The sequence below is a fragment of the Plectropomus leopardus genome, chromosome 3 (genome assembly GCF_008729295.1).
Source record: "Plectropomus leopardus isolate mb chromosome 3, YSFRI_Pleo_2.0, whole genome shotgun sequence".
NCBI classification, from domain to species: domain Eukaryota; kingdom Metazoa; phylum Chordata; class Actinopteri; order Perciformes; family Serranidae; genus Plectropomus; species Plectropomus leopardus.
The window spans coordinates 32,686,639-32,710,835 of NC_056465.1; the positions used below are offsets into that span (position 1 = coordinate 32,686,639).

Here is a 24,197-nt window from a genome sequence, read left to right on the forward strand (position 1 = left end):
ACCATTGCTTACATCATTAGTGCAAATGTTTGCACTGAACATCAGTCCGACCTGGCCCGCTACGTCACACCAAGCACTCCAGTGCCACAGTCTTGCTACAGTACCTTGGCAACACAAAGCAGTCTCACAGAAATCTTTTGATTTAATTTGGGTCAAGTGAAACAGTAAGAAACGTGGAAAATGTATTAGATAATATTTAACTTGTTTGGTGAAAAGAGTTGTAAGAAAAAAGAGGTTCTACTGGTTCTGAGTAGATCGTGGTAAACTTTGCTTTGAAGGTGACCTGGTTTATGTTTTGAAGCTATAGTCGAGGATGTGAAAATTAGAAAGAGAGCACCTGAGAGGACCACATCTTTGCCCGCCAAAATAAAACGCCACTGCGGATTCAAGCTGAACATTCAAACTGAAACACAACAGGTATTATGTTATCAATCAACGTGACAATATGCGCGCTTCATTCATGTACAGACACAGACTTTCATTAACATTTGACAGAACCTTAGTTAACTTTGGTTAATAAGAACGTGTATTTATAATGCACTTTTTGAATGAACACTTGTTAGAAAATAGTTTCAGGTGCTGATAGTCAAAAGTACGAAATACAGCCTGGAGTGTACTAGTTACTCATCATGCAAGTGTGCCTGAAACACTGTTAGATGCGTGGCTGCGACACTTCATGCATAGATCCTTCTGCCAATGATGTGCGTCATGGGAAGACATCAGATAGCCAGCAGATTGTCATAGCTGCCAGCAGCACTACTGCTCGAAACATTATTCATCATTATCTACGAGAGAGAGAGAGAAAGAGAAAAAGAGAGAGAAGCATGTTGGGACGGATAATTAATTAGAGAAGCAGAGGTCATTGGTAAGATCGTACCTCTTAATATAAAACGACAAAAGGGAAGCAGATGACTAAATTGGCACAAAAACTGGTACAGATTTTTAAGGTTCCCAGATGATGTATCCTAATGACTTTGGTGAACCCATTTAAAAGGATAGTTTGGATTTTTTTAAGTTGATCATACAAGGCGCTTATCCATAGTCTGTGTATAACATACAGTAGATGGTCACATTCACACCCAGGTCAAATGACTCTGCAGTAGACGCAGTTTTTTATCGCCCCGGCCCTGACCGGCATTGATGGGAACTGGTGAGATGCAATGATGCACCGTCACTAGTTACCCTCCGTCTCCTCCTAAGCAGCACTAAAACACTGTTCCAAATGAGTCTGCACTGAATTTTGAAGGGGGACTTAATAAGTAAGAAATAAATAAATAGAAGAAACTGCTGAAAAGTTTTTAAAGCTCTGTGATGCTTCTGCCGCCTACTGTTAACTGTTTCTCTTGCCTGTCTGTGACTTCGCACAGACACACCAACAAAACAACACACACAGACACTGACACACAGACAAACATAGTCCAGCTGACAGAAAGGCAGACTCGCTCTCCAGTGGTGAGTCTAGTGGAAAGGGGATTACAGCCAATTGCTCATATTTAGTGGGTTTACCCGTGTTTAAAAAACTTGGGTGCACACGCTAATTTTAGGTGGGAAAGGGATATGAGAGGACTTTGTCTTTTTCATGTTGAAATATAAATATCATATATGTAAATATCCAGCTCTTCTGTGTTTCTCTTCTATGCTTTTACACAACAGGTTTAAAAAAAACAAACAATTATTACCATTAAAAAGTATAAAGGGAGAGGTACAGTTTAGATAGTTTTTTCATGGTTAGCATACAACATGTGGTTGCTAGCTCGGCTGCAAACTAAAAAAATCCCATGTTGGGATGCTTGTCAATTAAGTTTTGGGGCTGGTTGTCACATACTGTTCTTATTATTGCTCAAGGATAAAAAATGTCAAAAAGTATAAATGTTATTCTGTGACTTTGGTGAATCTGAATTAACCCATTAAAACACCAAAGTCACACAATGACACAAACATACTAATGCCTGCTAACGTCTGACTTTTGTATTCAATGGGAAAGGTTACAATCAGCATTTACACCCGAGACAAATGACTCTGCAGTTGTCACGGTTATTTATGAGCTCCAGGTCCTATCGCCTCTACTTGGCAGAGATGGATATACAACATCCGGGTGAACGCACTAAATTTAGCCCCTTCACTGACAAAATGCAATGATGGGCTGCCACAAAAAAATCATCCTTCTCTGCCCAAGCAGCACTCGAATATTGATCCAAATTTAATAAACACGAGTTTGAAAGAGAGACTGAAAAAGTAAGAGATATAAATAAGAAAACCACCGAACATTTTCACATTTCAACTTGATTTCCACTCTGTCTGTGACGTCTATCGCTTATTTTTAGCAGGTGTTGTTTAAAAACCTGCATGCACGTGCTAATTTTGGTGGAAAAGGGGTATAATTGATTGAGGCAGTGGTAGACCAGCACCTCCCATGGTCTTTGAGGTAAAATTACTGTTTTTGTCAAAGGAGTCTTGTTGCTTCAAAGGGAGCATAAACAGATATAACAGCTTCAGTTCCCTGTTGGACGGCAGCATAAAGTGGTAAAGCATACACTTAAATTGATATTGATGTTTTTAGGTGGCTAAAATATGTTCTGCTGCTGCCCCCTCCACAGCAGTGCAGCAGTCTTCTGAAAGTTGTGGCCTGGATGTGATTGATAATATGTGACTGTAGCCAATCGATTATACTGCATTACCACAGTGCATGGATTCGTTCTCTGTTGGATGCCTCAAAAAAGTATTTCAAAATAAACCCAGTGTTATGCCGTATGGATGGGAACCAAGGGAAAACATCTTTCACAGATCTTGAGATCGGTCCTCAGGGGAGATATCTGACATTTATCATACATCCTCCATTTCTTCTACAGAAGACAGTAAAAATAGAAAACAAAAGAATTGTCAAATAGAGATGTTCAGCGAGAAAATTTATCTGAAGACTGTTCCCATCCTGAGGGAAACCTGTCAAACTAAAAAGAAATACTCCCCCCCTCCCTCCATCTGTTCCTGTATCTGCTGTGGCCTCAGTCTGACAACTGACTTGGCTCACAGCAGAAAAAAGCAGACAGAAAGGGTGTGTTTCACATCTACTTAGTCCCTTCATGACTCAGTAGCAATGTGAGGAAAGAGGATAGGATTTGAGAGATTAGATTAAACACTGGCTGTGCTCTGACTTGGCTCTGTGCTGCAGAACAACCGCTGAGGACAATTCAGCATTGTTGCTATTATCCTATTAGTGCCCACAACTCAAATTTTGAGTTTTGGAGAAAGTGTTCATTGGGCTTCTCTCAGGTAAATATCTGAAAAAAATTCAAATCGGTCAAACCGATTCAGTGAAAAGTGAGTTTTTCTTATCATGCTATATTTAGTCTTTGGCCACATGAAAAGACTGTTTCAATTTTTTTTATATCTAATTCAATTTTAGGAAAAAAAACAGCATTCCAACGTACCCAAAGACTAAATATAGCATAATAAAAAAATGACTGTATTTCAGAAACTACAAGAAGCACAATCAAGTATTGGGTATAAAGCTAAACAGCCAAGAAATGTGAACAAATGCAGTGTAGAAAAAAAATCACATGGTGGACTTAAAAAACAAACACAAAAAAAAAATCCTGACTTTGACTTTTGATAAATGGGGCTGGGAATTGAGAACTGTTCCAGTTGTGAACCAGTTTAAAATTATCTGATGCATTGGAATCATATGCGTCTAAGTTCATCAGTTGCTGGCATGTTTTTCTGCATTGCAAAACAATGACAGACTCATGCATCTACGCTGCAAGAAACTTGCAACAAGAGGGTGGCATGGCCCAAATTCTGACTTTATTTCACAAAGTAAGATGAAAATTGTGCCTTTTATAGTTTCTGTAAAATGATCATTTCAAGTCAGGGTGGAAACTATCTTTCTGCACAACATCAAGGGCTTAAATTCCAGGAATGCCATGTATTTTACACTCTATGCATGAGTGCCACTGCATACCAGCCGAGCAGCATGTCTGTTACCGAGGGTAAATATCCTGTTATAATAACGTTAGCGCCATGCAGGCAGGCTTAGCGGATTTTTTTTCTTTGACTAACAAAACAGTTAATCAGTGGAGCTTTTGCACACCTGAGTAACATTGCATGCCTTTTTTCTAATTTGTTTCCACAGTGTTCAGACTCAAGATAATAAAACTGTTCCACTGATGCTGAAAATACAGAAAACTGATCAGGAATCAATTAAGGAATTGAGAAAGAATTGGAAAAATAAGCAGAATCGATTATGGCTTTGGTATCCATAAAATCTTATAAATTCCGATCCCTATTAATAAAAGTGTATTTTTACATGTGAACCTAAATTCCAAATATGTGTGTATATGTCAGTACAAGATTTCAAGTTTTTAGGCCAATTAGAGCAAATGGCACTTTTCCTCATCATGTATTTATTCATTTGCTTCTCTCTTCCTCGATTATTTTGCTGCTCTTACTGGATTTATCCGTTCCTTATCCTTCTGTCGTCCTGCTCTTACCACCTTTTCATGCTTTATTTACTTGTTCATCTATCTGTTATTTACCTCTGTTATCTTCCTTTCTTTGTTTTATCCCCAGTGATTTGATGTTGTCTTCTTATATTATTATTTTTTATCATCTTTTATTGCTTTTATTCTTATATTTACATATCTTACATTTTTTCACTTTTTACATTAACTGCCATGCAAATTCTGCCTGTATTATCATTTTAACTAATTGTATTTGCTTTATTCTTGTTGAACTTCTGTGTTTGCATTTTGTTCTTGCCTGTTTGACTTTTCTAGACCTTTCTCTATTTGGCATGTGTGTTGATGTTTATTTCATTACTCACTGAGTTACTGCCTTTGCGTCATCTGTTTAAGCACTTTGTAAACATCTGTTCTTAAAGTTGCTATATAAATGAAGTTGTTATGATTATTATAATCATGCTAAATATAGTTAGGCACAAGAGGGTTAAAAAGAGAAACAAAACTGTGGTTTACACAAGTGACCTAAAAACTCGGGAGGACACAGTATTTGTGGAAAATGGAGATTAACAGAGTAAAGTGAGGGGTTATCACTCAAATAAAAAAATAAAAAAAGATATAGCACCACACTTTTCAGAGACTCGGTGGAAATGAAGAAAAAATAAAAATATCTGCAGTTAACTAACAAGTAACTGCAGTCTAACCTTCTTGGTAAGCGCCATCTGCCATCACTAGATGAAGGATGTTGGGATAAAGATGCTGGTGCTCAGTTCCCAATATGCGCAAGACGAAACTGGAGCCCAGGTCAATATTCTCATCTTCATCTTCGTGTATAGCCTTAAATGCCAAAAAAACAAAACATCTGTTAAATCAGTCTGTTCAGTTGGCCTTGTGTTGTAGCGTTAAACAGAGTCAACATTTAGAGAGAAACATTTCACACCTTAATCTTGTTGTAGGCCTCAATGAACTTCTCGAAGCCCATCTGCTGCTCCAGATTGAAGCGGAGCTCCTCCAGACGACTGAAGATGCTGTCATGATGCGCAGCCTCCTCTGCGGCCTGGTCCTCTCCGCTGCCATCTGTGGTGCAGCAGGATTTATCAGTTCTAATAACACTGTTATACTTGATCACTCTAAAGGTGCTTCGTTTGCAAAAACAACCTATTTATTACACAGCCACTAATTAAAGGCATGAATCTTATGTCATAAAATATTAACTCAAGATTATTATTTTTTTTATAAGCTTAAGTAGTCTGCAAGCTTTTCACCATGTCAGCAAAAATGGATAATTAACATTTGTTCTTACAGTAAAAAAGCTAATATAGAACCCCGGTAATGAGTCCTAAAATCCGGAAATTAGTTTCAGCACCTCCGGTTCTCTCGTCTCAAAGTCAATTGGTTTTTTGAATGAGTTTTTGGTTAGATGCCTGAAATAAGGTCTGTGGTTAAGCACAAGCTGAAGAGACCTTCACATTTTCTTCTATGACATAAAATACATCAGTAAATGCCCCACTCGCAAACAAAAAAGTTTTACGTGTCCTAAAAAAAGAAGTTGGCCTACAGAAAAACATCTTCCCTGGGGCAGTCCATACAAACTGAATTTAAGTGGAAACAGACAGGTTTTTTTTTGCTTTAACTTATAATTATGAAGTAAATGTTGATTTCACAGTGCAATGGCAACAGAAAAATGACACCATCAGCATTTAGACTGGTTCCCTACAGGCCTCGCTTTCACTAAGCAGTTCTGTCTGACACCAAAAAGAAGTTGTTTTTCTGTTCCACCACACTGTGACTTCACTAACTGTGTAACGTTAACTTCAGAGGAAATCTCCGGTGTAACCTGCTTACGGACCGTTAGCTAAATGATTTCTGTCTGTGTTATAACCTTTGTTGGCGCTTATGAGACAACGATGGGTGCTATGAGATCTAATGCGATTCTGTTGTCATCAGTCTACAGCACCATCTTCCCGTGAATAAACGGCTGAGGAAACCAAAGAGGAAAGGTCTTTGCCTGGTTAATCAACGCAAGAGAGAGAAATAAAGCTCTGCACTAGCTCCATCTTTTAGTTTCTGATCAGTGTTCTCGGTACCTCAGCAGAGGGGTAATGAAAATATTTCAGAGTGGAACGGTTCTATTAATTGGTTTGGAAAATTGTCTGTTTCCACATTAAAATCGTGTAATAATTTTGTGACATTGTGACATTTAATAACTCATGACGGTGCTCGTACCTGAATGCCACTCCTCATTGAGCTGGCTGTTATCGCTGTGGTTCCCCTCTCCCACACCATTAGAGAGCAGCTCCCCTGCTTCCTCATCGCCAGGACTCCCATTGGAGCATTCCTCATCTTCATCCTCCTCATCCTCCTCCTCTTCGCCTTCTTCCTCCTCATCTTCATCATCCTCATCTTCATCATCATCTACAGCCATCTGAATGTTGTCCTGTTCGATCTCAGCTGCTATCCTGTTCAAAAGTTCATCTTCGCCCTCTGGAGGGTTCCCGTTAAAATCTCCTGCACCAACCTCTGGAGGGCTCGTCATTAAGTCTCCGTCTTCTTGCAGCAGTCTCTCCATGGAGGCGCGGATGTCCCGCAGGTCTTCATCCTCATATGCACTAGAGAACAGGGAATTCTGTTATTACACACAGTATGCCACCATCTGGCTGTATTTATAGTTTCTCAACAAGATAGGCGCTATAGGCGCTGGAAGCGTTGCTGAGAGTGCTGTAGCACCCTCCCTGAACTGCAAACGATACAAGTACTTCAGTTAAAAAATAAAAAAAAACTTTCACTTTTAACATTTCAGTCACATTCAACACATATCAAATGAAATGACATTTCTGAAGTTTTTATGTAACAATAATAAAATGTCCCTGAATCAGGCAATTTTTGTAGCAAATGAATCCTTAAATAGAGCATTGAAATTTAAAATGCAGAAACCTTGGCCCAAGTTTGCAGAGTGCAACAGTATTTAAATCTATTTAATGCATCCAGCATGCTGGAGGAGACTTAACTTTCCCAAAATCATATCAATCCAAAAATACACAAGTCTATAATGTTCATCTCCCTGCCTGTGAATGTAAACAGCATGCCCTCGTCCTCATTTTCCTTTGTTGCTTGGAGTGTTTGATTGTAAAGTTGCTGCAGTAGACCAGATTTTGGGTTCAAGTTGTTGCCATCTGGGCTGGCTGACACATTGTCACCAGATGCTCTGACATCTAAAAGGATACATGCCTGCACATCTCATGCTCTTACAAGAGGGGAGTACTTTTGTGATAAAAAGTTTAGTTATTGCTGTTTTGTAGATTACAGAGATGTAAGTGGTGAGTGAGTTCTATTGAGCTAGAGCACAGCAGTCATGACGTAACATTTTTGGCACATTGGGTGGTAGAACCCCCAGCTCAAATAATCTTCAAACACCACTGCCTGTGCCATTATCTAATGTTGTCTCTCATGCCTAAAAATGACTGACAGAATCGGGCCAAGGCAGGATTTCGGTCACTATTAAAACTACCAGCCATCTTTAAACTGCAGCAGTTTATGATTTGCCAAAATCATACATTGTGGCATAGGCATATTTGTGTTTTTGACATTTTAATTAGTCTTACTCTTCAGCCTCTGACTGGTCGTCATCCTTCGCTGCCTCCTCCAGGTCCTCGATTTCCAGGTTGTTGTCTGGGGCAACGTTGGCATCACTCGTCACTGCAGAGTCCTGCTGAGAGCTGAAGAGACGGCTGAGGTCTGGTAGCGAGCACGTTCGCAGCATCTAACAGCACAACAGAGACAGAGTGACCTGTTTAACACTTTGATGGGGCTCATTTGATTGGATCAAAAAAACGACACCATTAAACCCATTATAGTAAACATCAACCAAACACTAACAAAGCCGGCTAACAAAACCAACCACATTTATATTCTGTGCAGCTTTTTGCAGGTAAAAAATGCTGTGCAGTGTCCCCTACGAAGGTTATGAAAGATATAGGTTGATGGATGCTCTTTCTGTCCTATCAGACCCTCTGCAGGTTCAGACTATGTGATTAATGGCTCTGGCTCTATTCCAGACCCTCTCATTAATAAAGAAGACTGAATTCCTCCCTAAAAATACCACACAAGTCTCGACATCACACCAAGTACATGACCAATTTCCTCAACCCCTGCAAGAGCTGTTCACCTGATCATGTGTCATGCCATACTGTCACATCTTTCCTTAAAATGCTATATCATCTCCAGCAAAAGCAATAGATTTTTTTTTTTTAAATTTAAGCTCAGTCAGTAATCACCTTGGGGTTGTTTGCATCAAACATGCCAGTTGAGAGACCAATGAGGAGGGCGTCGTGGTGTTTGGAGCGCAGAGGTGAGACGGAGCGTGAGCGAGAGGCCAGAGATGAGGATGATTCATCCATGGAGGACTGGGCAGAGAGGAGTGCAAGGGCAGCAGTGCGTCGGTGAGCCGGGGAACACAACTTCATAAATAGGGGCTCCTCATTTTGCGCTAAAGCTGGGAGAGGGGAGGGGAAGGGTAGATTTAATTAAGATAATCATCATGATGGAAAAAAAAAACTAGACATCAACCTCACCGGATGATTCAGTTGGTTTCTCTGCACTCTCCTTAGTGCCTGCTGGTCTTATAATACCCTCTGGTGGCCTGTAAGAAAAATACACTTTAGCTTCACAAACATGTAAGATGTCTTCAAATGTATTAAAAACAAATTTCACTCCAAAATTATAGGCACATCAACTTTTAGGTAAATACTGGAGCGAGTAAACAATTACTACTTTTTCATTTTGGTGTAAAAGGGTAAATTTCTTTCTTAAAAAGATAGTTTAGATTTTATAAGTGAGAGTATAGTATGAGGTACTTATCCATAGTCAGTCAGTATGTTTACATGCACAGTTCAGCTGAGCTACAGTCATAGCTCATTTAGGCCATTTCATTGGGCTACTGTCCTCGTCTCAGTATACAAGCCCCTGGGAAGAATCCATTTATTGATGTGAGTATGTCCGATTGCACCACGGCAAGCCGAGGTATGCCACTTTTCAGCTACTTGCAATAAAACTATATTATGAATACAGTCTATGTTATAGCCCAAATCACAATCATAACTGTTGGTTTACAATAACTTCGGGGTAGAAAACTGCCACGTCACATACATATAATCAAACGGCGCCGGAAAAACTGCCTTTATTGATTCGTTTTAAGCGACCTAAAAAAATCGATATCAGTTTAAGTGTAGCCTATGCTACTTTTAGAAAATTTTCATCCCTTACCTTGCCTCCAGACGGCCCTTCTGATGGGGAACTGAAGCCCTTACATTCATCTATGCTCTCTTCAAATCCTCCAGACACCTTTGATAAAAACAGTAATTTACCGTGCAGAACACAGGAGTTGCTGGTCATTGCTGGCTGCGTGACCTTGTGTGACTTTGATGTTTTAAGGAGTTAGTTGTGATTCACCAAAGTCAAAGAATAACATAAACAAGCTAACAGATCCAAGTAAAATCAATGGTTTTGTCAGTTGAGTCTGGTGGGATGAAGTGAGCACAGATGGATACAGCAGCTTCAGTTCAAAGTCCTAAAGGGCTGTCTGAGGGCAGGTTAAGATGTGAAAATATTCTTAATATAACTACACTTAAACTCATATAAATTAATTTAGGTGGCTAAAATATATTCTGCTGCTGCCCTGTCCACAGCAATACATTGCTTAGCTTTCATGTCTGTACTCATGTCTGCTTCTTCGAACTGGAGGTGTGCTAACTACTATCTACTGTAGATAATATACTGACTACAGATAAGTATCTCATACAACCCAATTAACAAAGTCTGAACTGCCCCTTAAATATAATTAGAAATAAAGATGAACAGTCACATTGGCTGTTGGGCTTCCTGCTCCCACGCCTTCTGCACATCAGCTGTGCGATGTGAGGCCTGTTTAGGCGTCTCTTCCAAAACCAATGACTCCATGTCTGCTGGATCTGGAAGAATTCAAACCAGACAGGATTGCATTACACTAAAAATATACTTCAAAATGAGGAGTTCAGATATCAAATCAATATCAGGCTAAATGTCACACTAACCCTGAATCTCAGTGACGTTGGGTGGCAGTGTTACTCTTTGTACTGCAGCAGCCACAGATATTTCCTGATGTGAGGCCTCTGTGGAGTCTACAGTCTCTTTCTGGACCTCTGGACTCAGAACCACAGCAGGCGGTGTTGGCTTAGAGGGTAACACTTCTTCAGGTGTCTTCATAATCTCAGCTGCTGCTGTCTGCTTAGTCTTTTCTGGGAAGAATATGGTATCACTTCAGTAATGTAACTTTATTTCAATGTTCAAAAATGTATTTATTGATTTAATTTTTATTGTTTATTTCTTTATGATTTAAATACATATCAGTTGAAAAATTACTGTGATTCTGTGCCTTGAAAAATTTTAGCTCCCCCTGCTGGGACAAACTGTATGTTTTGATGTGGTGACTTACAGTATAATTAACCCCACCTCTGGGCTTCCTTTGTAATATTGTCAAATCTACATGCTGAAGAAGGGTGTCTGACCCGAAACGTCTGTGTGCCAATAAAAAAGTTATAATTCGATTGGTGATCTTTACTATGAGAATATGGCATCACCAGTAAGTCAATCTACTCCTACTATATCATAACCATCAGTGCATTCTTTGAAACTAAAATAAGTAAAAATGAAACAACTTCACAAGTTCAATGATAACTAAATAAAAACTAACCGGGGCTTGGAAACTCGTCCTCACAGATGGTGACAGTCTCCAGCTGCTGGGTGAGAGGCTGAAGCTCTGCCTCCTGAAGGACTCTCAGCACCTGAGAGTCTGGACTCGCTCTCCACACCTTTCTAGGCGCTTCTTCCTGCAGCCTGCCCATCTGTATAACTTCACCCGCAGTTTGCTCTTAGACATCACACATACACACACGTAGAGAGAGAATGACAGAGAAGGGAGATTTACATTCATACATGCTCATGGTAGATTGTTGTAATTTCTCGGTGTTCTCACTCAGGGAGGACATGACTCACCAATGGTCCTGATGCACGTCTCCTCTAAAGTTTGTTGGGCTACAGAGAGAATAAGTGGCGCTCCTGCCTCCCACTTCTTCCTGTCTCCACCAGAGGACGGTCTGTCTTCTGGAGTAACTGAGATGGCTGTCAAGAAAATGTTGGGAGAAAAAAATGAGCAAAGTTTTTTCAAAACCTCTAGATAGAAGCACCAACATGAAAAAGTCTATGCAAGGGAAATGTATTATTATTTCTTGCTATGTAAAAGCAAGCTAAATCATTTGTAAAGAGTTTCTTTCAGTTCTAGATAAACAAATGCTACAAAAGATTACATCATTAAGAAGAGCTACAACAATTAATCAAAAAGTTGTCAACTATTAAATAAATTACCTACTAATTTGATAACTGATTAATCAGTTTCAGCCATTAAAAAAAAAAGTCAAAACAATGATTCAACATAATGTTAATAGCACTGTTGCCTGTACAAGTATGCTGTGAGGTATAATGTGCACCAATCCAAATTCCAATAACAATAATAATTTTTTAAAAAATTCTGATTTCTTCCCTCCTCTATTGACAGCAAACTGAGTATTTTAAGGTTTTGGATGAAAAAAAAATTTGAGAACATCATTTGGGAAAGACTGAATGACAATTTTCACAATTTTCTTACATCTAGACCAAACATCTAGCTGATTAATTGTGAAAATAAATGACAGATGATTCAACAAATAAATAATAATAATAAAATTAATTGCTAGTTGCAGCCTTGTAACAATAGTAACAATACGATCCTGTAAATTTAACCTGTTTTTATATGTGGGGCTTGAGAGATAGCTGGACTTACTGGCTGCTGTGGAACAGGTTTCCTCTAAGGTTTGCTGAGCCACATGAAGTACAGGCAGTTCTGCTGCATCCCACTTCTTCCGGTCTCCATTCGAAGAGGGACGTTTCTCTGTGTCAGGCTGGTTCTGTTGGGGGGCAGGACTTGGTTCTGCAGGTGGTGGAGGCGACTCCTCCATCTCCTCTACCGGGCTCTGGGCTTTCAGGTTCTGGTTTAGTCTGCGCAATATCTGCTTTTTCTCACTCTGTTACACAGAAAGCATTAACTTTCTATCATATTCGTATTACCTTTCTAAATATTGAATCGGAGAAGATTCAGAGTTCTTGCCATTTTAGCACACTGTTACTTCAAAAAATGATTCCTGACATGTTGTACACTCACTTGGATGACCATAGCAGTCTCTGGCTCTGGTATCTTTTCTTTTAGTGGAGTAATCTGCAAAACAAAATGCAAAATTTATATAATTTAGGAATACAAACAATACTATGACATACGGTGTAATAGACTTTGTAAATGTTTACTGACTGCTCCAACGTTCTTCAGGGCAGCGGTCATGGATATAGCTGGGGTGGAGGGTTTGGATGCAGGCAGGGCTGGAGCTTTGGCAGCTGGATCTGGCTGAGAGGGACTGGGCTGTAGAAGAGGACTGTCAGAGGTAGATGATGCTGCTACTGCTTCTGCTGCCGTCCCTACGTTTCCTGCTGCCAGGGAGCCAACCTTCACCCCCCGAGCTGCAAGCTGTCACAGTACACAATACCCAAGATTAAACTATGCTAAAGTAGTCCACCAGTAAGGCCAAGTGATGGTAGGAGTGTGCAAATAAAGTAACTTACATGGTCCTCCCAAGCTTTCTTTTCTCTTTCATATGCCTCTCTCCTCTTCTTCTCTAGTTGCTCTTTCAGCACAGCAGCACGAGCGTTCGCTTGGGCCTAGCAGGTGCATATATACATGAAAATTGAGGCTATGGCCAAACATTTTCTGAATGATATAAAATAAATGCATATAAGTAATTGCAGTGTGTTTTATTCCTTGCTGAACTCTAGAAGGTTACCAAAGGAGAGCAGATGGCATTTGATCATATGCATTCTTATTGCATCAAAAAGCCAGATGTTAACAGATGTTAGCAGGTGTTAGCAGGTTTTTTGAGCAGTGGGAATGAGGCTTTAGTCTGCAGTTAGAGCACAATGAAGCATCAGAGTTTTGACAATAGCAGCCTTGTTTATTTTCTCTACACTGGTTGCTGGGTAATTGTAGAATTGATTATAGGATTGCACTTCCTGCAGGGCTCCTGATTAAGCATCTCGCTACATCTTCGAATCCTGATTACAGTGTCCCTAAACATTTTCCATTTCAAAATTTCATGCTTTTTTTCATACTCAAATTTGCAGACTTCTCTGTAGGTTTTTCATACCGTATTTGACATCTGAGTACAAATGGCTAGATGTTTTTATGTAAATAAACAGTTTGAGAATCCAACTGTTAAATGTATGTTACATTATGACTCTGTGCAATCATGCTGCAAGGAAAAAGACAGTGTTACATTTAATGGTAGGTTTAAAAATTTCTAACATCAGAAATGTGGACTGATAAGATTGACTAATTTTGACAAATGAAATTAAAGAAACAAATCACAAACTCAAATTTGAGACTATTTGATGATGATATTTAAGGCCTAATATTTGTGAAATTGAATTTAAGAAGCTTTTTTTTCAAGATTTTTTTGGAACCTGCAGACAAATATTTCACACTCTCTCTTTTCTTTTTTCCATACTTAACCAGACCTCAAAATTCAGTATTTTTCCATACTGCGTAGGAACTCTGTGATATAAGCAACCAAGAGAATAAGTAACAGGCTAAGGTTGTTTGAAGGGGAGATGTTGGTCTTTTCAAAATCTTAGTTTAGACTGACTGACATTAACTTGCTCTTTTGTTGACATTTTATTATCTGTTTGATTTTGTCTCGGCGTTGTCTGTGTTGCTCTTGCTGTCAATGTTGCATATTGTAAAACATATTATTTTTTACGGACAGACTCACTTTTAAAGCTTCAATCTTCTTTCTCCTGAGCTCGGCTTCCTCACTGGACTCTTGGCTGTCAGAACCATCACTGTCGTACTGAAAAATACACACCAGCAACAGTTGGAAGACGAAGTGTCAGAGAAAGCAGAGAGCACTCATTAAAAGGTGCTCCCAGGATCTGAGCGCGGAGGACTGTACCTTCTCTCCTCGGAGTCGCGCTTTGATCTGCTGACGCTCATTGAAGTTCTGCAAGCGGATCTGCCTCAGTCTTGACAAGTACTCCTGAGAACAAAAACAGAAATGTTACACACTGTATGCCCAACACATCTGCACAGACACACATAGACAAAACACTGCTACCTGTGGTTAAATCATACAAAAATAAAATCACATACACAGGAAGCAGTTAAAAGACAAAGTTTTACCCACAACACAGTATGATGTTTGTGTTTGTACCATAACAACATTAAACATTCAGCTGGAAAAAAAAATCACATTCAGCAGTAAACAAAAATTATGTGCTCCATTCAAAGCAAAAAAACGAAAAAAAAAACAACTCAAAACTGAGGTGGTTTGGTTATTTGAAATGGGACATTATACACAACAAACAAGCAAAAATAATGGTATTTATTGCTGTAAAAACTGTGATTATTGGGAGGCAAAATAAAAAGTACAACAGCTCATACTGGACAGTGGAACGTCATATGTTGTGCAAAGGGGCGGGCAGGGGTTTGAGCTGCTGGGCTGAATTATGGGAGTGTCAAAGGGAGTTTTGTGCAGACGTATGAAGGACGACCAGCCAAGCCAGACGTGCGATGAGTGAGGTGGAGTGAAAGGCTGGGCATTCAGGTCTGGGCTCCTACCTCCTCCTCTTTGTTGGCTTTGGGTCTCCTGCACCGAAACGAACCAGTCCGGCTTCCATAGAGTGCCGCCAGATTTTGTCGAGTGCCCTGTTTACCGTTCAATTTAACCACATTTTTAATAGCCCCGAACATCTAATTGGCACAACAGTCAGGAGCCGGGGCCAGGAGGCAACACTGCATCGATCAATATTTTTACATAAACACTAGATCAAATCACTACATGTAACCCACTGAATTATCATCCAAATGTGCAGCTCTACAAAGTATTTCAGCCTGTTGTTTTCTGTTTTCAGTGAACAGATTATCTCTTTGATTCCTTACTCTCATCAACCTCCTTCCATACAGCATATGGCAGCTGGTTTCAAGCAATAAATCTGCACAGCACCACGCAGCAGAAAGATTAACTTGGCAGCCAACTGAAGAATAAGGTCAACCATCTACTAAGCTGAAAACCCAGACATGACCCTCAGGGGTCGGTAAAGACCAAGCCTGGCCAGCACACTTTAGATTTGCATTCATCAAGTGGCCAAAATCACAACTTCAGCGGGATGATTATGTTGCTCTATTTCTGCTGGATGTCAAAGGGCCCAATTGTTTGCACACTCATTAGCTACAAAAACTTAACATGGCGAGTTATTCTGTCAGCTTCTTCTATGGTTTTTCCACCCCCTAGTGGCTGAAAAATCTATAAATGGAGTGTTGGAGAACTACACCCATTTTTAAAACTCGTTCATATTATTCCTGTAGTCTAAGACAGTCCAAAAAAAATTTAAATAAGAAAAACTCAATCTAAAAGCTATGGTGCTAAAACTCACATTTGTGATGTCCTGAACTACTATTTGGACAATGAATTGACAAAGGTGTTATAGATGACACTGAGAACACTTAGGGAAATGTTCTGAATAAATTGGGTACATTTTCTGTTTCAGAACTGACAACACTACAACAGAATAAAGCTCATTTGGGTATAAAAAAGAAAACAAACATTCTGTGAATCCACAAATTCAGGCTCCCATTCATTGTCAATGGAGAAGCTCCAGACTTTACACCCCATGACATCACAAGATTGAGACTTACTTCTCTGGTTTTTGGCTTTGAAAGAGAGTAGCTCATGTTCACAAATTATATTTGAGGCTACGGAAAATAACATATTTGAATTTTTGATTTAGGGTGGTGTTCCCTTTTAAGTAAACTCCAAAGCAGACAGAAAATGACCGTTGATACACTCTAGCTTTATTTGATTGATTAATTTAATCTTTCTGGCATTTCGTGTGTTTTACTTTCTTCACCAGCCATTCCTCCATTACTTTGGCTCAGTGCGATTTGTGCTAAAAAGGTAACTTACTTAAAGGCTTGTATGAGCTCATGGAGAGAGAGCAGGCAGTTCATGGTTTGGGGTTGGCAGAGAGAGCTATTTGATCTCACCCTTAGAAAACATGAACTGACACCTGGCTGATGTTGAGCGGGTTTGGCAGTACTAGCACCACTTTTATTACGCATGGAGCCATTTAATTCAGTGTTTACATAAAAATCACTGACCAGAGCTTTAAGATTCATACTATTTGCAATAAACACATTAATGTCACTTTTTATGCCTGTGCACAGAAACTATACCTATTAGGCAAAGGCTTACCTATGATAGGAGGGTTCTATATTTCAAAAACAGGACTAAATATTAAATAGGTTGCCCTTGAAATTAAAGCATAAGTTACACTACGTACCAGCTGTCCCTCAGCACGGACTTTGTTGAGCAAGGCTTCTCTTTTCCTCTGTAAAAACTCCTCAACCTGATAAGCCCGTCCACAGGCCACCTGACCACGCGGCCTGAAAACAGAATATGGTCATTAATAGTCAACTTTTCATACTGCAAAACAACCCAGACAAGGACGTGGAGTTTCAGTCCAGATGTACTGATTATGAAGAAGCTGCTGGACTGACCTGCTGACATGAACTGGTTTAGAGACATGCTGCAGCCTCTGTAGTTCTCTCTTGATTGCATCAGGGTTTAGGAGCCGGGCGGGGCCATTGGACAGCACGGGGCCAGCAGCAGCTGGTACGCTTGTTCCACACAGAGACAAGGTCATAAAGACATATATTCAAAACACGTCTATCACCTAAAATACAGAGATAAACATCTGAACTTACCGAATGGGACTGCCTGGTCCTGCTGAGGAGCCCTCTCTGCTGATGACTTTAGGCTGTGGTTCAGCCATTTGGTCCAGAGCAGCGTGGTATTGTTCATATGGGGTTTTACTTGGGACGTAGGCTGGAGTGGAGCTTGGGACAGTCCTCTTTCCACCACCTACAAAACACTGAGTTCAGGAGAAAAAACGTGGTTGTGAGCCTGACGGAGGAGCTGTAACAACTGATTTGTCATTTATTTGATTTATTTTGTAAATTTTGTACATGTAAAAAAGAAAACAGAGAGATGATAATAATTTAATGTAATAATGCATAAAATATACGTCAAAGCTTTATGTAAAAGACGACACTTTGTATGACAAAAAAGGAAATGGACGTATTACCTTCCTTTCTGGGCTGCTACCTCCACTCGAACTCAGGACGTGCTTCCAGCCTTGTTCTCTGGCTTGGTTTATACGATTGATCTGTGATAGATCAAACATTCATCATTTTTTCAGTTTCAGATGGAGACATACAGTACATTTATTTTTTCCAATTCCACCCTCCTACTAAAAAATAAGAGTAATAAGAATTGTAAACAAAACCACTTACAGAGAACCAACAGGTTCTCATCTGGTTGATTTCAAAATGGTTCAAATCATGTATGGAGCAAAAAAACATCTACTACCTAATAATTTCCAAACGTTGTTATAATAAAAGAAAGTTAACATGATTTGAGAGGAATTTGTACAGCAAAACAAACCAACTATCTAACTAACCTTTTAATGAAAAAATAATTTTTTACTATTTATTAATTTATTTGGGTTTTTAAATGAGCTTTTTTAACCACACAGACCCCAGAGCAAACAAATAAATTAACAGTAATGACTTGATACATAAAGAAAGAGAAATAACTATGCCCATGAGGAACACCTACCTTTTCCTTTTCATATCTCTTCATTTGCTCCGCTTTCAACAGAAACACCTGAAGAAAACACAGATGTTACACTCTCAGTAGTTCCCTAAATGATCACTTTGAGGAGGGACTTAACAATGCACCCACCTGCTCTCTCTGTTTCCTTTCTTTGTCAATCAGCTCCATCTTTTTCTTTCTGATGCCATCCTGCAGCATGAGGCAAAAGCATCTCAATCAAAAAGAGACACCTTAATAAAGAAACCCTCTTTGAGGCAAGAGGCAGCAGGACTGCTCCGTCACTGGGCAGGCAGGTGAGGAGGTAAAGGCCGGTTAACAGAGAAAAACACTCAGAATGGGCCGGGAGCAAAGAGTGGGTGAATATAGGGATCAAGCGGAATGAGAGGGAGAGAAAACTATAAAGGCTGGTAGGAAGGGACCTTCATGTGTGAGTAAACAGGAGAGAGAAAAGGAAGGGGAGTCTAATAGTAAATTCAAGTGATGAGGGGCTCTCAGCTGTACCTCATGTTTTTTCCTCTCTTCCTCCACTTGACTCACTCTTCTCTGGGGGGCTGCTGGGAGAGGGGCCTAAGCAACATATGACACTGGGGTTCAGAGGTTGCCCACAGACGATGATGTAAAAACACACACAGATGGGAAAAGCCTCCGACATGCCAGACTAGGAGCCCAACATCAAATAGAGCTTTTTTACTCCAAAAGCAAACAAACAAAACAAAAAAATCATGAGTGAAGCTTAAACATCACAACAGCTTGTCATTAACATCAACAGTCTACTGACCGGTTTATGCTTTACAGCCGGTTTCCTCTCTGCAGGCTTTTTGGCTGCATCCGACACCTTCTTCACAGTTAAAGGCACTCCATATTTGGTGGCTGGTTTGGTAATCTTCTGGGCTGGGGTGAGTGGTATGGAGCCAGGAGCAGGACGCTTGGCTGGTCACACAAGTAGAAAATACAAACATATTTATCCAAGTCAGTATTCAACAGCAAGGAGCTGGTGTTTTTAGATGTTTTGTAAACATCTAAAATGAAAGACTTAGAAGCAGATTCTATAGGATGTTGAAGTTGTTATCCTGCCTGGCTGTACAAGTGATGCCTAGAAAGTTCCCTTTTGACTCATACATAAATCTCTTTTAATGCAAATTTTAGTGTGTGTGAGTTGTATTTTTTCTCCCTTTGTGTCTCTGTCCGCAGTTTTGAGTCTTTATTGCTGACTGTCTTGGCCAGGTCTCCACTGAAAAAGAGATTCTTAATTTCACTGGGACTAACCTGGTTAAATTAAGGTTAAATTAAATAAAATGCATTATGCAATACAAATAAATATAATAATTACTGTATATTTCTACTAACTGGTCTCTGCAGAATAATAAATAGAAGAAAATTTAACATGAAAGTGCAATTCTTTTATGTTATTTACACTATGGTTGAAATCCACTTAGTATTTCAAACCTCTGGCCTACATTGCACCAACAAAGTAATACATTTCGACCGCTAATGGAAGCAAATCCAGTGATTTATTTCTCCCTCTAAATTGAGGTCTAACACAACTGTCAGTGTAAAACATCTCCATCACAGAGTGGTACAAATTAAAGACACAGTTTGTTTACATTGCCAAAAGAGGGTGGTTCAGGTCTCGTTCACTCATTTCTCCCTCCTGCTCCTGATTTGCCCAACAGTCCTCTACAGCTCTGAATCTCTCTACAGCTTTGTAATGCTCCTATTGAGCAACACCTAAGCTTTTATATTATCTAATAAAGTCTGAACGATTTCAACTAATCCCTCTCATAACTATACACCGCCCACATATTCCACTTCAACAGAAATTCATCACGTTTCGAAAGCTACAGATGCTCCAACTGCTGTTTAACTGGGACTTCATAAAATGAACTAATTGTCTGTTTTTAAGGGTATTAAACAGTGAGGCTCAATCTTCCCCATAATATAATGGCTGTACTTCTTTTTTCAGCATGATAGGAGAGTTAAAAAAAAAAAGGATTTGGTAACTCCTAGTGATCTGTGTCCTCAGGTTGGTGCAAGTGCAGCCTGTTTTTCCAGAGTTTTGTTTACCATTGGTTGCCCGGCAGTCTCTTTGCGTGATGCTGGATGCAATATTCACATTTATGCTGATAATGGAAATTCACGATTAACATACTGCAAGTGTTTTAAAAAAAAATGAGAATCCTTGAAAAAATCATATATTGTTCCTTCCCTAGCCCCAAGTATGGAGAAACCCTAGATTTAAAGTAAATAAGTAGTTATTTATTTAGTCTTCATTTGCAACATTTCAACTGAGGACTAAATAAAAGAGGACGTAATTCAGCCTTCTTGTGTGCGGTGGATCTACTTATTTACTATCAATCTGTTGTTACCCGCCATCACCTGCACCAAGTTATAAGGGCTGACAGTGCTGTGCATCGGGCATGTGCTTTTGTATGGAAAAAGTCTATTTGCTTACCTGGTGGCCCCTGCACCATACCCACTTTAGGCTGCTTGTGAAGAAAAGTATGGCGGAATTCCTGAGCAATGATCTGAAACCAGAACAAATGACTTTACCAAAAAACAGTCTGGTTCATGTAAATTCAGTCTGTATCAAAGACAACTGACTGTGTGCTCTACCTGTGGTGTGAGGAACCTCTCTATCCTACAGGCCAGGAAAGGTTTGTCCAGTACGCTGATGACTGAGGGCCTCTCTCGAGGGCTGCGTTTGAACAGCAGTGCCAAGAGAGAGCGCAGTTCTTGGGAGTAGTGAACAGACACAGGAGGGTATGAGCCGCGGATGATCTTCAAAACTAGGTTTTTCATGTTGCCAGCTTCAAACTGAGGAGAAATATAAGCATAAAACGTAAATAACCACTGCAATGAAATTACCGTGGGCAATCATTCTCAATCAAAAGCAATGCTGGAGTAAAGCAAGGGTCATTAAGGGAGTGGCTGGGACTACAAAGAGCTCCAGATTTGATTAGGAGCCTCTGGAAAAATGACTCATCCTTTGCAACTTAGCTTGTCAACCATGAAACATACAGTACATACAGAGAAGACATCAAAGCATGTGAGAGGGCTTCCCGTTGCTACATAAGATACATTATATCTACATGAATTAATAAACAGCTCACACATAGAATACTTACTGCATGCTTAAGAGTGCACATTTCATAAAGGACACACCCTAGGGCCCAAATATCACTGCAGAGGGAGGGAGAGTAGGAAAAGTGAAAGGAGAGAGCATACAAATGGACAGGCAGGGATAAGTTTTGGGGAAGATTTACATTCATTTAATAAAGTATTGACAGTCACTTGCAATGGTCTTCCTTTCTTTATCATTAAGTGGAGAAAAAAAGGTTTCATTGCTGAGAAAATACCACAAAGGACATTAACATACTGCTAAATTTACTTAATTAATTGTAACTAAAGTGGATTAAATTACATGCATACTTAAAATAGTTAAAGAGGAAATCAATATTAGCTTCCTGCTGTAGCTGCAGACAAGCAGGTTCACTCAATAAAGAGGAGACACGATACCTTTACATCACCCAGAAGCAGCCACCTAATCCTACATGACGCACAATTCAGTTGGACAAATCTTGTCCCCTGCATTACTATTAAATATTCATGCACACCACAAACGAGTCAAACACAACATCAAGTTAGTACCTTTTGTTGTTGTACGGTTTATTTTCGCAGATCTCTGGTGATAGGTAATATGGCGTGCCGATACATGTTCTTGCCAGTTCTACAGTGCTGGAAATTAGAGGATAATTAAAAGTTTATTATGCTTTACTATTACAAAATCTTGGATTTGTAGAAATATGCAAACCAATTCAGATCTTAGATGCATGAAACATGCATGTGCATAAAAAATTAAAAGTTTAGTTAAAGACAAATTTGACATTTTACATACCTGTTCAGCACTCTTGCAATGCCAAAGTCTCCAAGCTGTACTGTCCCATCTTTAGTCAAAAAGATGTTCTATGCAAGAAAAAGACATGTAAATAATGTGAAATGTGTCAAATAAACACCTTATAATCACAGAGGAAAGGTTTAGTTTATATAGATTATAGAGATTCTGATTAGCTAACACTGACATCAGCTAGTCTCCCTCGGGTCCAACACATAAATCATACAATTTAACAAAAAATGTTCAACATTGCATAATACGCAAACATCACACTTTATACAAAAATCAAGTTCAGATGGTCCTGTGGTGTATGCAGCAACACCTGTGATTTGATGTCCCTGTGGAGAATTTTTCGATCATGCACATGCTTCAGTGCCAGGCAAATCTGCACAAACCAATCCAAGATCTAGGAAAGGGAGAAGATCGTAAACCCACATTATACAATATCAACTTGAATAATTCTTATGTCAAGAAAAAACAAACATTAAAACAGTCTTAATACACTTCAAATGAGAGGACAAAGGAAATGAGCAGCACTAGTTTAATCCACATGTTCATGACTGTCTCAGTGTATAAGTGGCTTACTTGCTCTTCTGAGAACAGCACTCCTTTCTGAGAGTTGATCTTCTTGAAGAGGTCTCCACCCTCACAGTAGTCCATCACAATATACAGGCAGCCCCCCTCTGAAAATAAGGTATTTGGAGTAATACTATACAGTCTACATTGTGCCAATTGAAATATAATTGCAAAAGATGGTTCCTGGAGTGAGTGAATACCTTCAAAAGACTCCTTATACTGTACAATGTTGGGATGACTCATGTTGGCAAGAACAGCAACCTCCTTGCGAGATTCCTGCCTCTCTTTACTTGACATCTGTCAAAATAATGAGCAGATAATGGTGTAAGAGCAAGGCAGCACAAGGGAGCTCACAGTAACAGCGACACGTGAAGCTTGGGTTACATGATGCATATGAGTGGCTTACTGCAGATATGCCAATCTCCTTGATGACATACTGGCGTCCATCCTCTTTGGATTTGACGAGGATGGCTTTCCCAAATGAACCTTCCCCAATTTTCTTCACCTTTTCGTACTTGTCCATGTTAGTGGGATGACTGGATCCTCATGCTGGGTCTGCAAAGACTGAAAAGAGGCACATATTGCAAAGCTGTGCTCGAGATTATGTTTTCAGGATAAGTCAAATTAATGTCGCTTTGAAATATTGCATAACTTCAGTAATTCTGATTGCATGTCATGTTGTAAAAATACACAGCAACGTTATTTCCTTCGAGGAACGGTGTCAGACAGAAAAGCATCTCTTGCCTCAGACGGTCTGTGATGCTGAGACAACACATGCTAACACCACTTCTAGCAAGATAGCTAACGTTACCGTTACAAAGTAGTTTGGCGAAAACAGTAGACCAAGACCACCCTACATTAAATATATACCCTGTCAGTGCACTCAACACTAGGTAATATATTTAATTAGCTCAGTATGTAGCGTTATGTAAATGCTATGAGGTGGCTAACACTTACCATTAGTCTTTTCGCTGCTGTCTCACAGAGGTCCTGTGCTCGAGCTGTAGCTACCGCCCTCGCGCTCTCTAGCTAACTACAGCTCTCATTTTGATGCATTTTCATTGGTCGCCTTCCTATTTCTCGATTGCCAATTGGTTCAAAAAGATGTCAATCATCTTTCAGCGTCCCAGATCCCACCCCTAGTGGTACTGTTGCTGTGGACATTTTCCATAGCAACCATGAGCCAATCGAGGAAGTGAAGCGACCATGGAAACTAGTGCACTAGAAACGGCTCTGACGGAAACATTTGGACAATAAAATGCACTTACGTTAAAATTTACGTTATGTTTGCAATTTCTTTTACCAATGTTTTTGGTATTATTTACCAAAAAATGGAACTTTATTTTATTTGACTAACTGCTAATGGCTTTTAGTCGAAGTATTCAGTACTCTGTTAAAAACAAAAGTCCTGTATTTACTGAAAAAAACAACAAACAAATAAATATAAACACACACACACACACACACACACACACACACACATACATCATA

General features: G+C 39.6%; 1 protein-coding gene across 2 annotated transcripts; it reads right to left on the reverse strand.

Annotated features, from left to right (window-relative positions):
* Positions 1-23,699, reverse strand: nek1 (NIMA-related kinase 1). Of its 2 annotated transcripts, XM_042483498.1 has the most exons (36): positions 23,664-23,699; positions 23,113-23,270; positions 22,907-23,003; positions 22,716-22,813; positions 22,453-22,536; positions 22,134-22,201; positions 21,887-21,973; positions 21,364-21,418; positions 20,852-21,052; positions 20,691-20,763; positions 19,017-19,168; positions 18,740-18,805; positions 18,368-18,427; positions 18,242-18,289; positions 17,709-17,789; positions 17,329-17,495; positions 17,122-17,241; positions 16,905-17,007; positions 15,184-15,270; positions 14,519-14,602; positions 14,339-14,416; positions 13,137-13,232; positions 12,829-13,041; positions 12,685-12,738; positions 12,307-12,547; positions 11,484-11,609; positions 11,182-11,358; positions 10,523-10,726; positions 10,315-10,420; positions 9,026-9,093; positions 8,729-8,946; positions 8,057-8,214; positions 6,681-7,063; positions 5,395-5,531; positions 5,159-5,291; positions 1-785 (listed from the first exon to the last, which is right to left on the reverse strand). In XM_042483498.1, exons 2-36 carry the CDS (start codon positions 23,227-23,229, stop codon positions 772-774), a joined length of 4,254 nt encoding a protein of 1,417 aa, XP_042339432.1. In that variant the 5' UTR covers positions 23,230-23,270; positions 23,664-23,699; the 3' UTR covers positions 1-771. The 2 variants fall into 2 exon arrangements, with proteins under 2 accessions (XP_042339432.1, XP_042339439.1); XM_042483505.1 differs by lacking the exon at positions 15,184-15,270.
* Between the last annotated feature and the right edge of the window lie 498 nt (positions 23,700-24,197).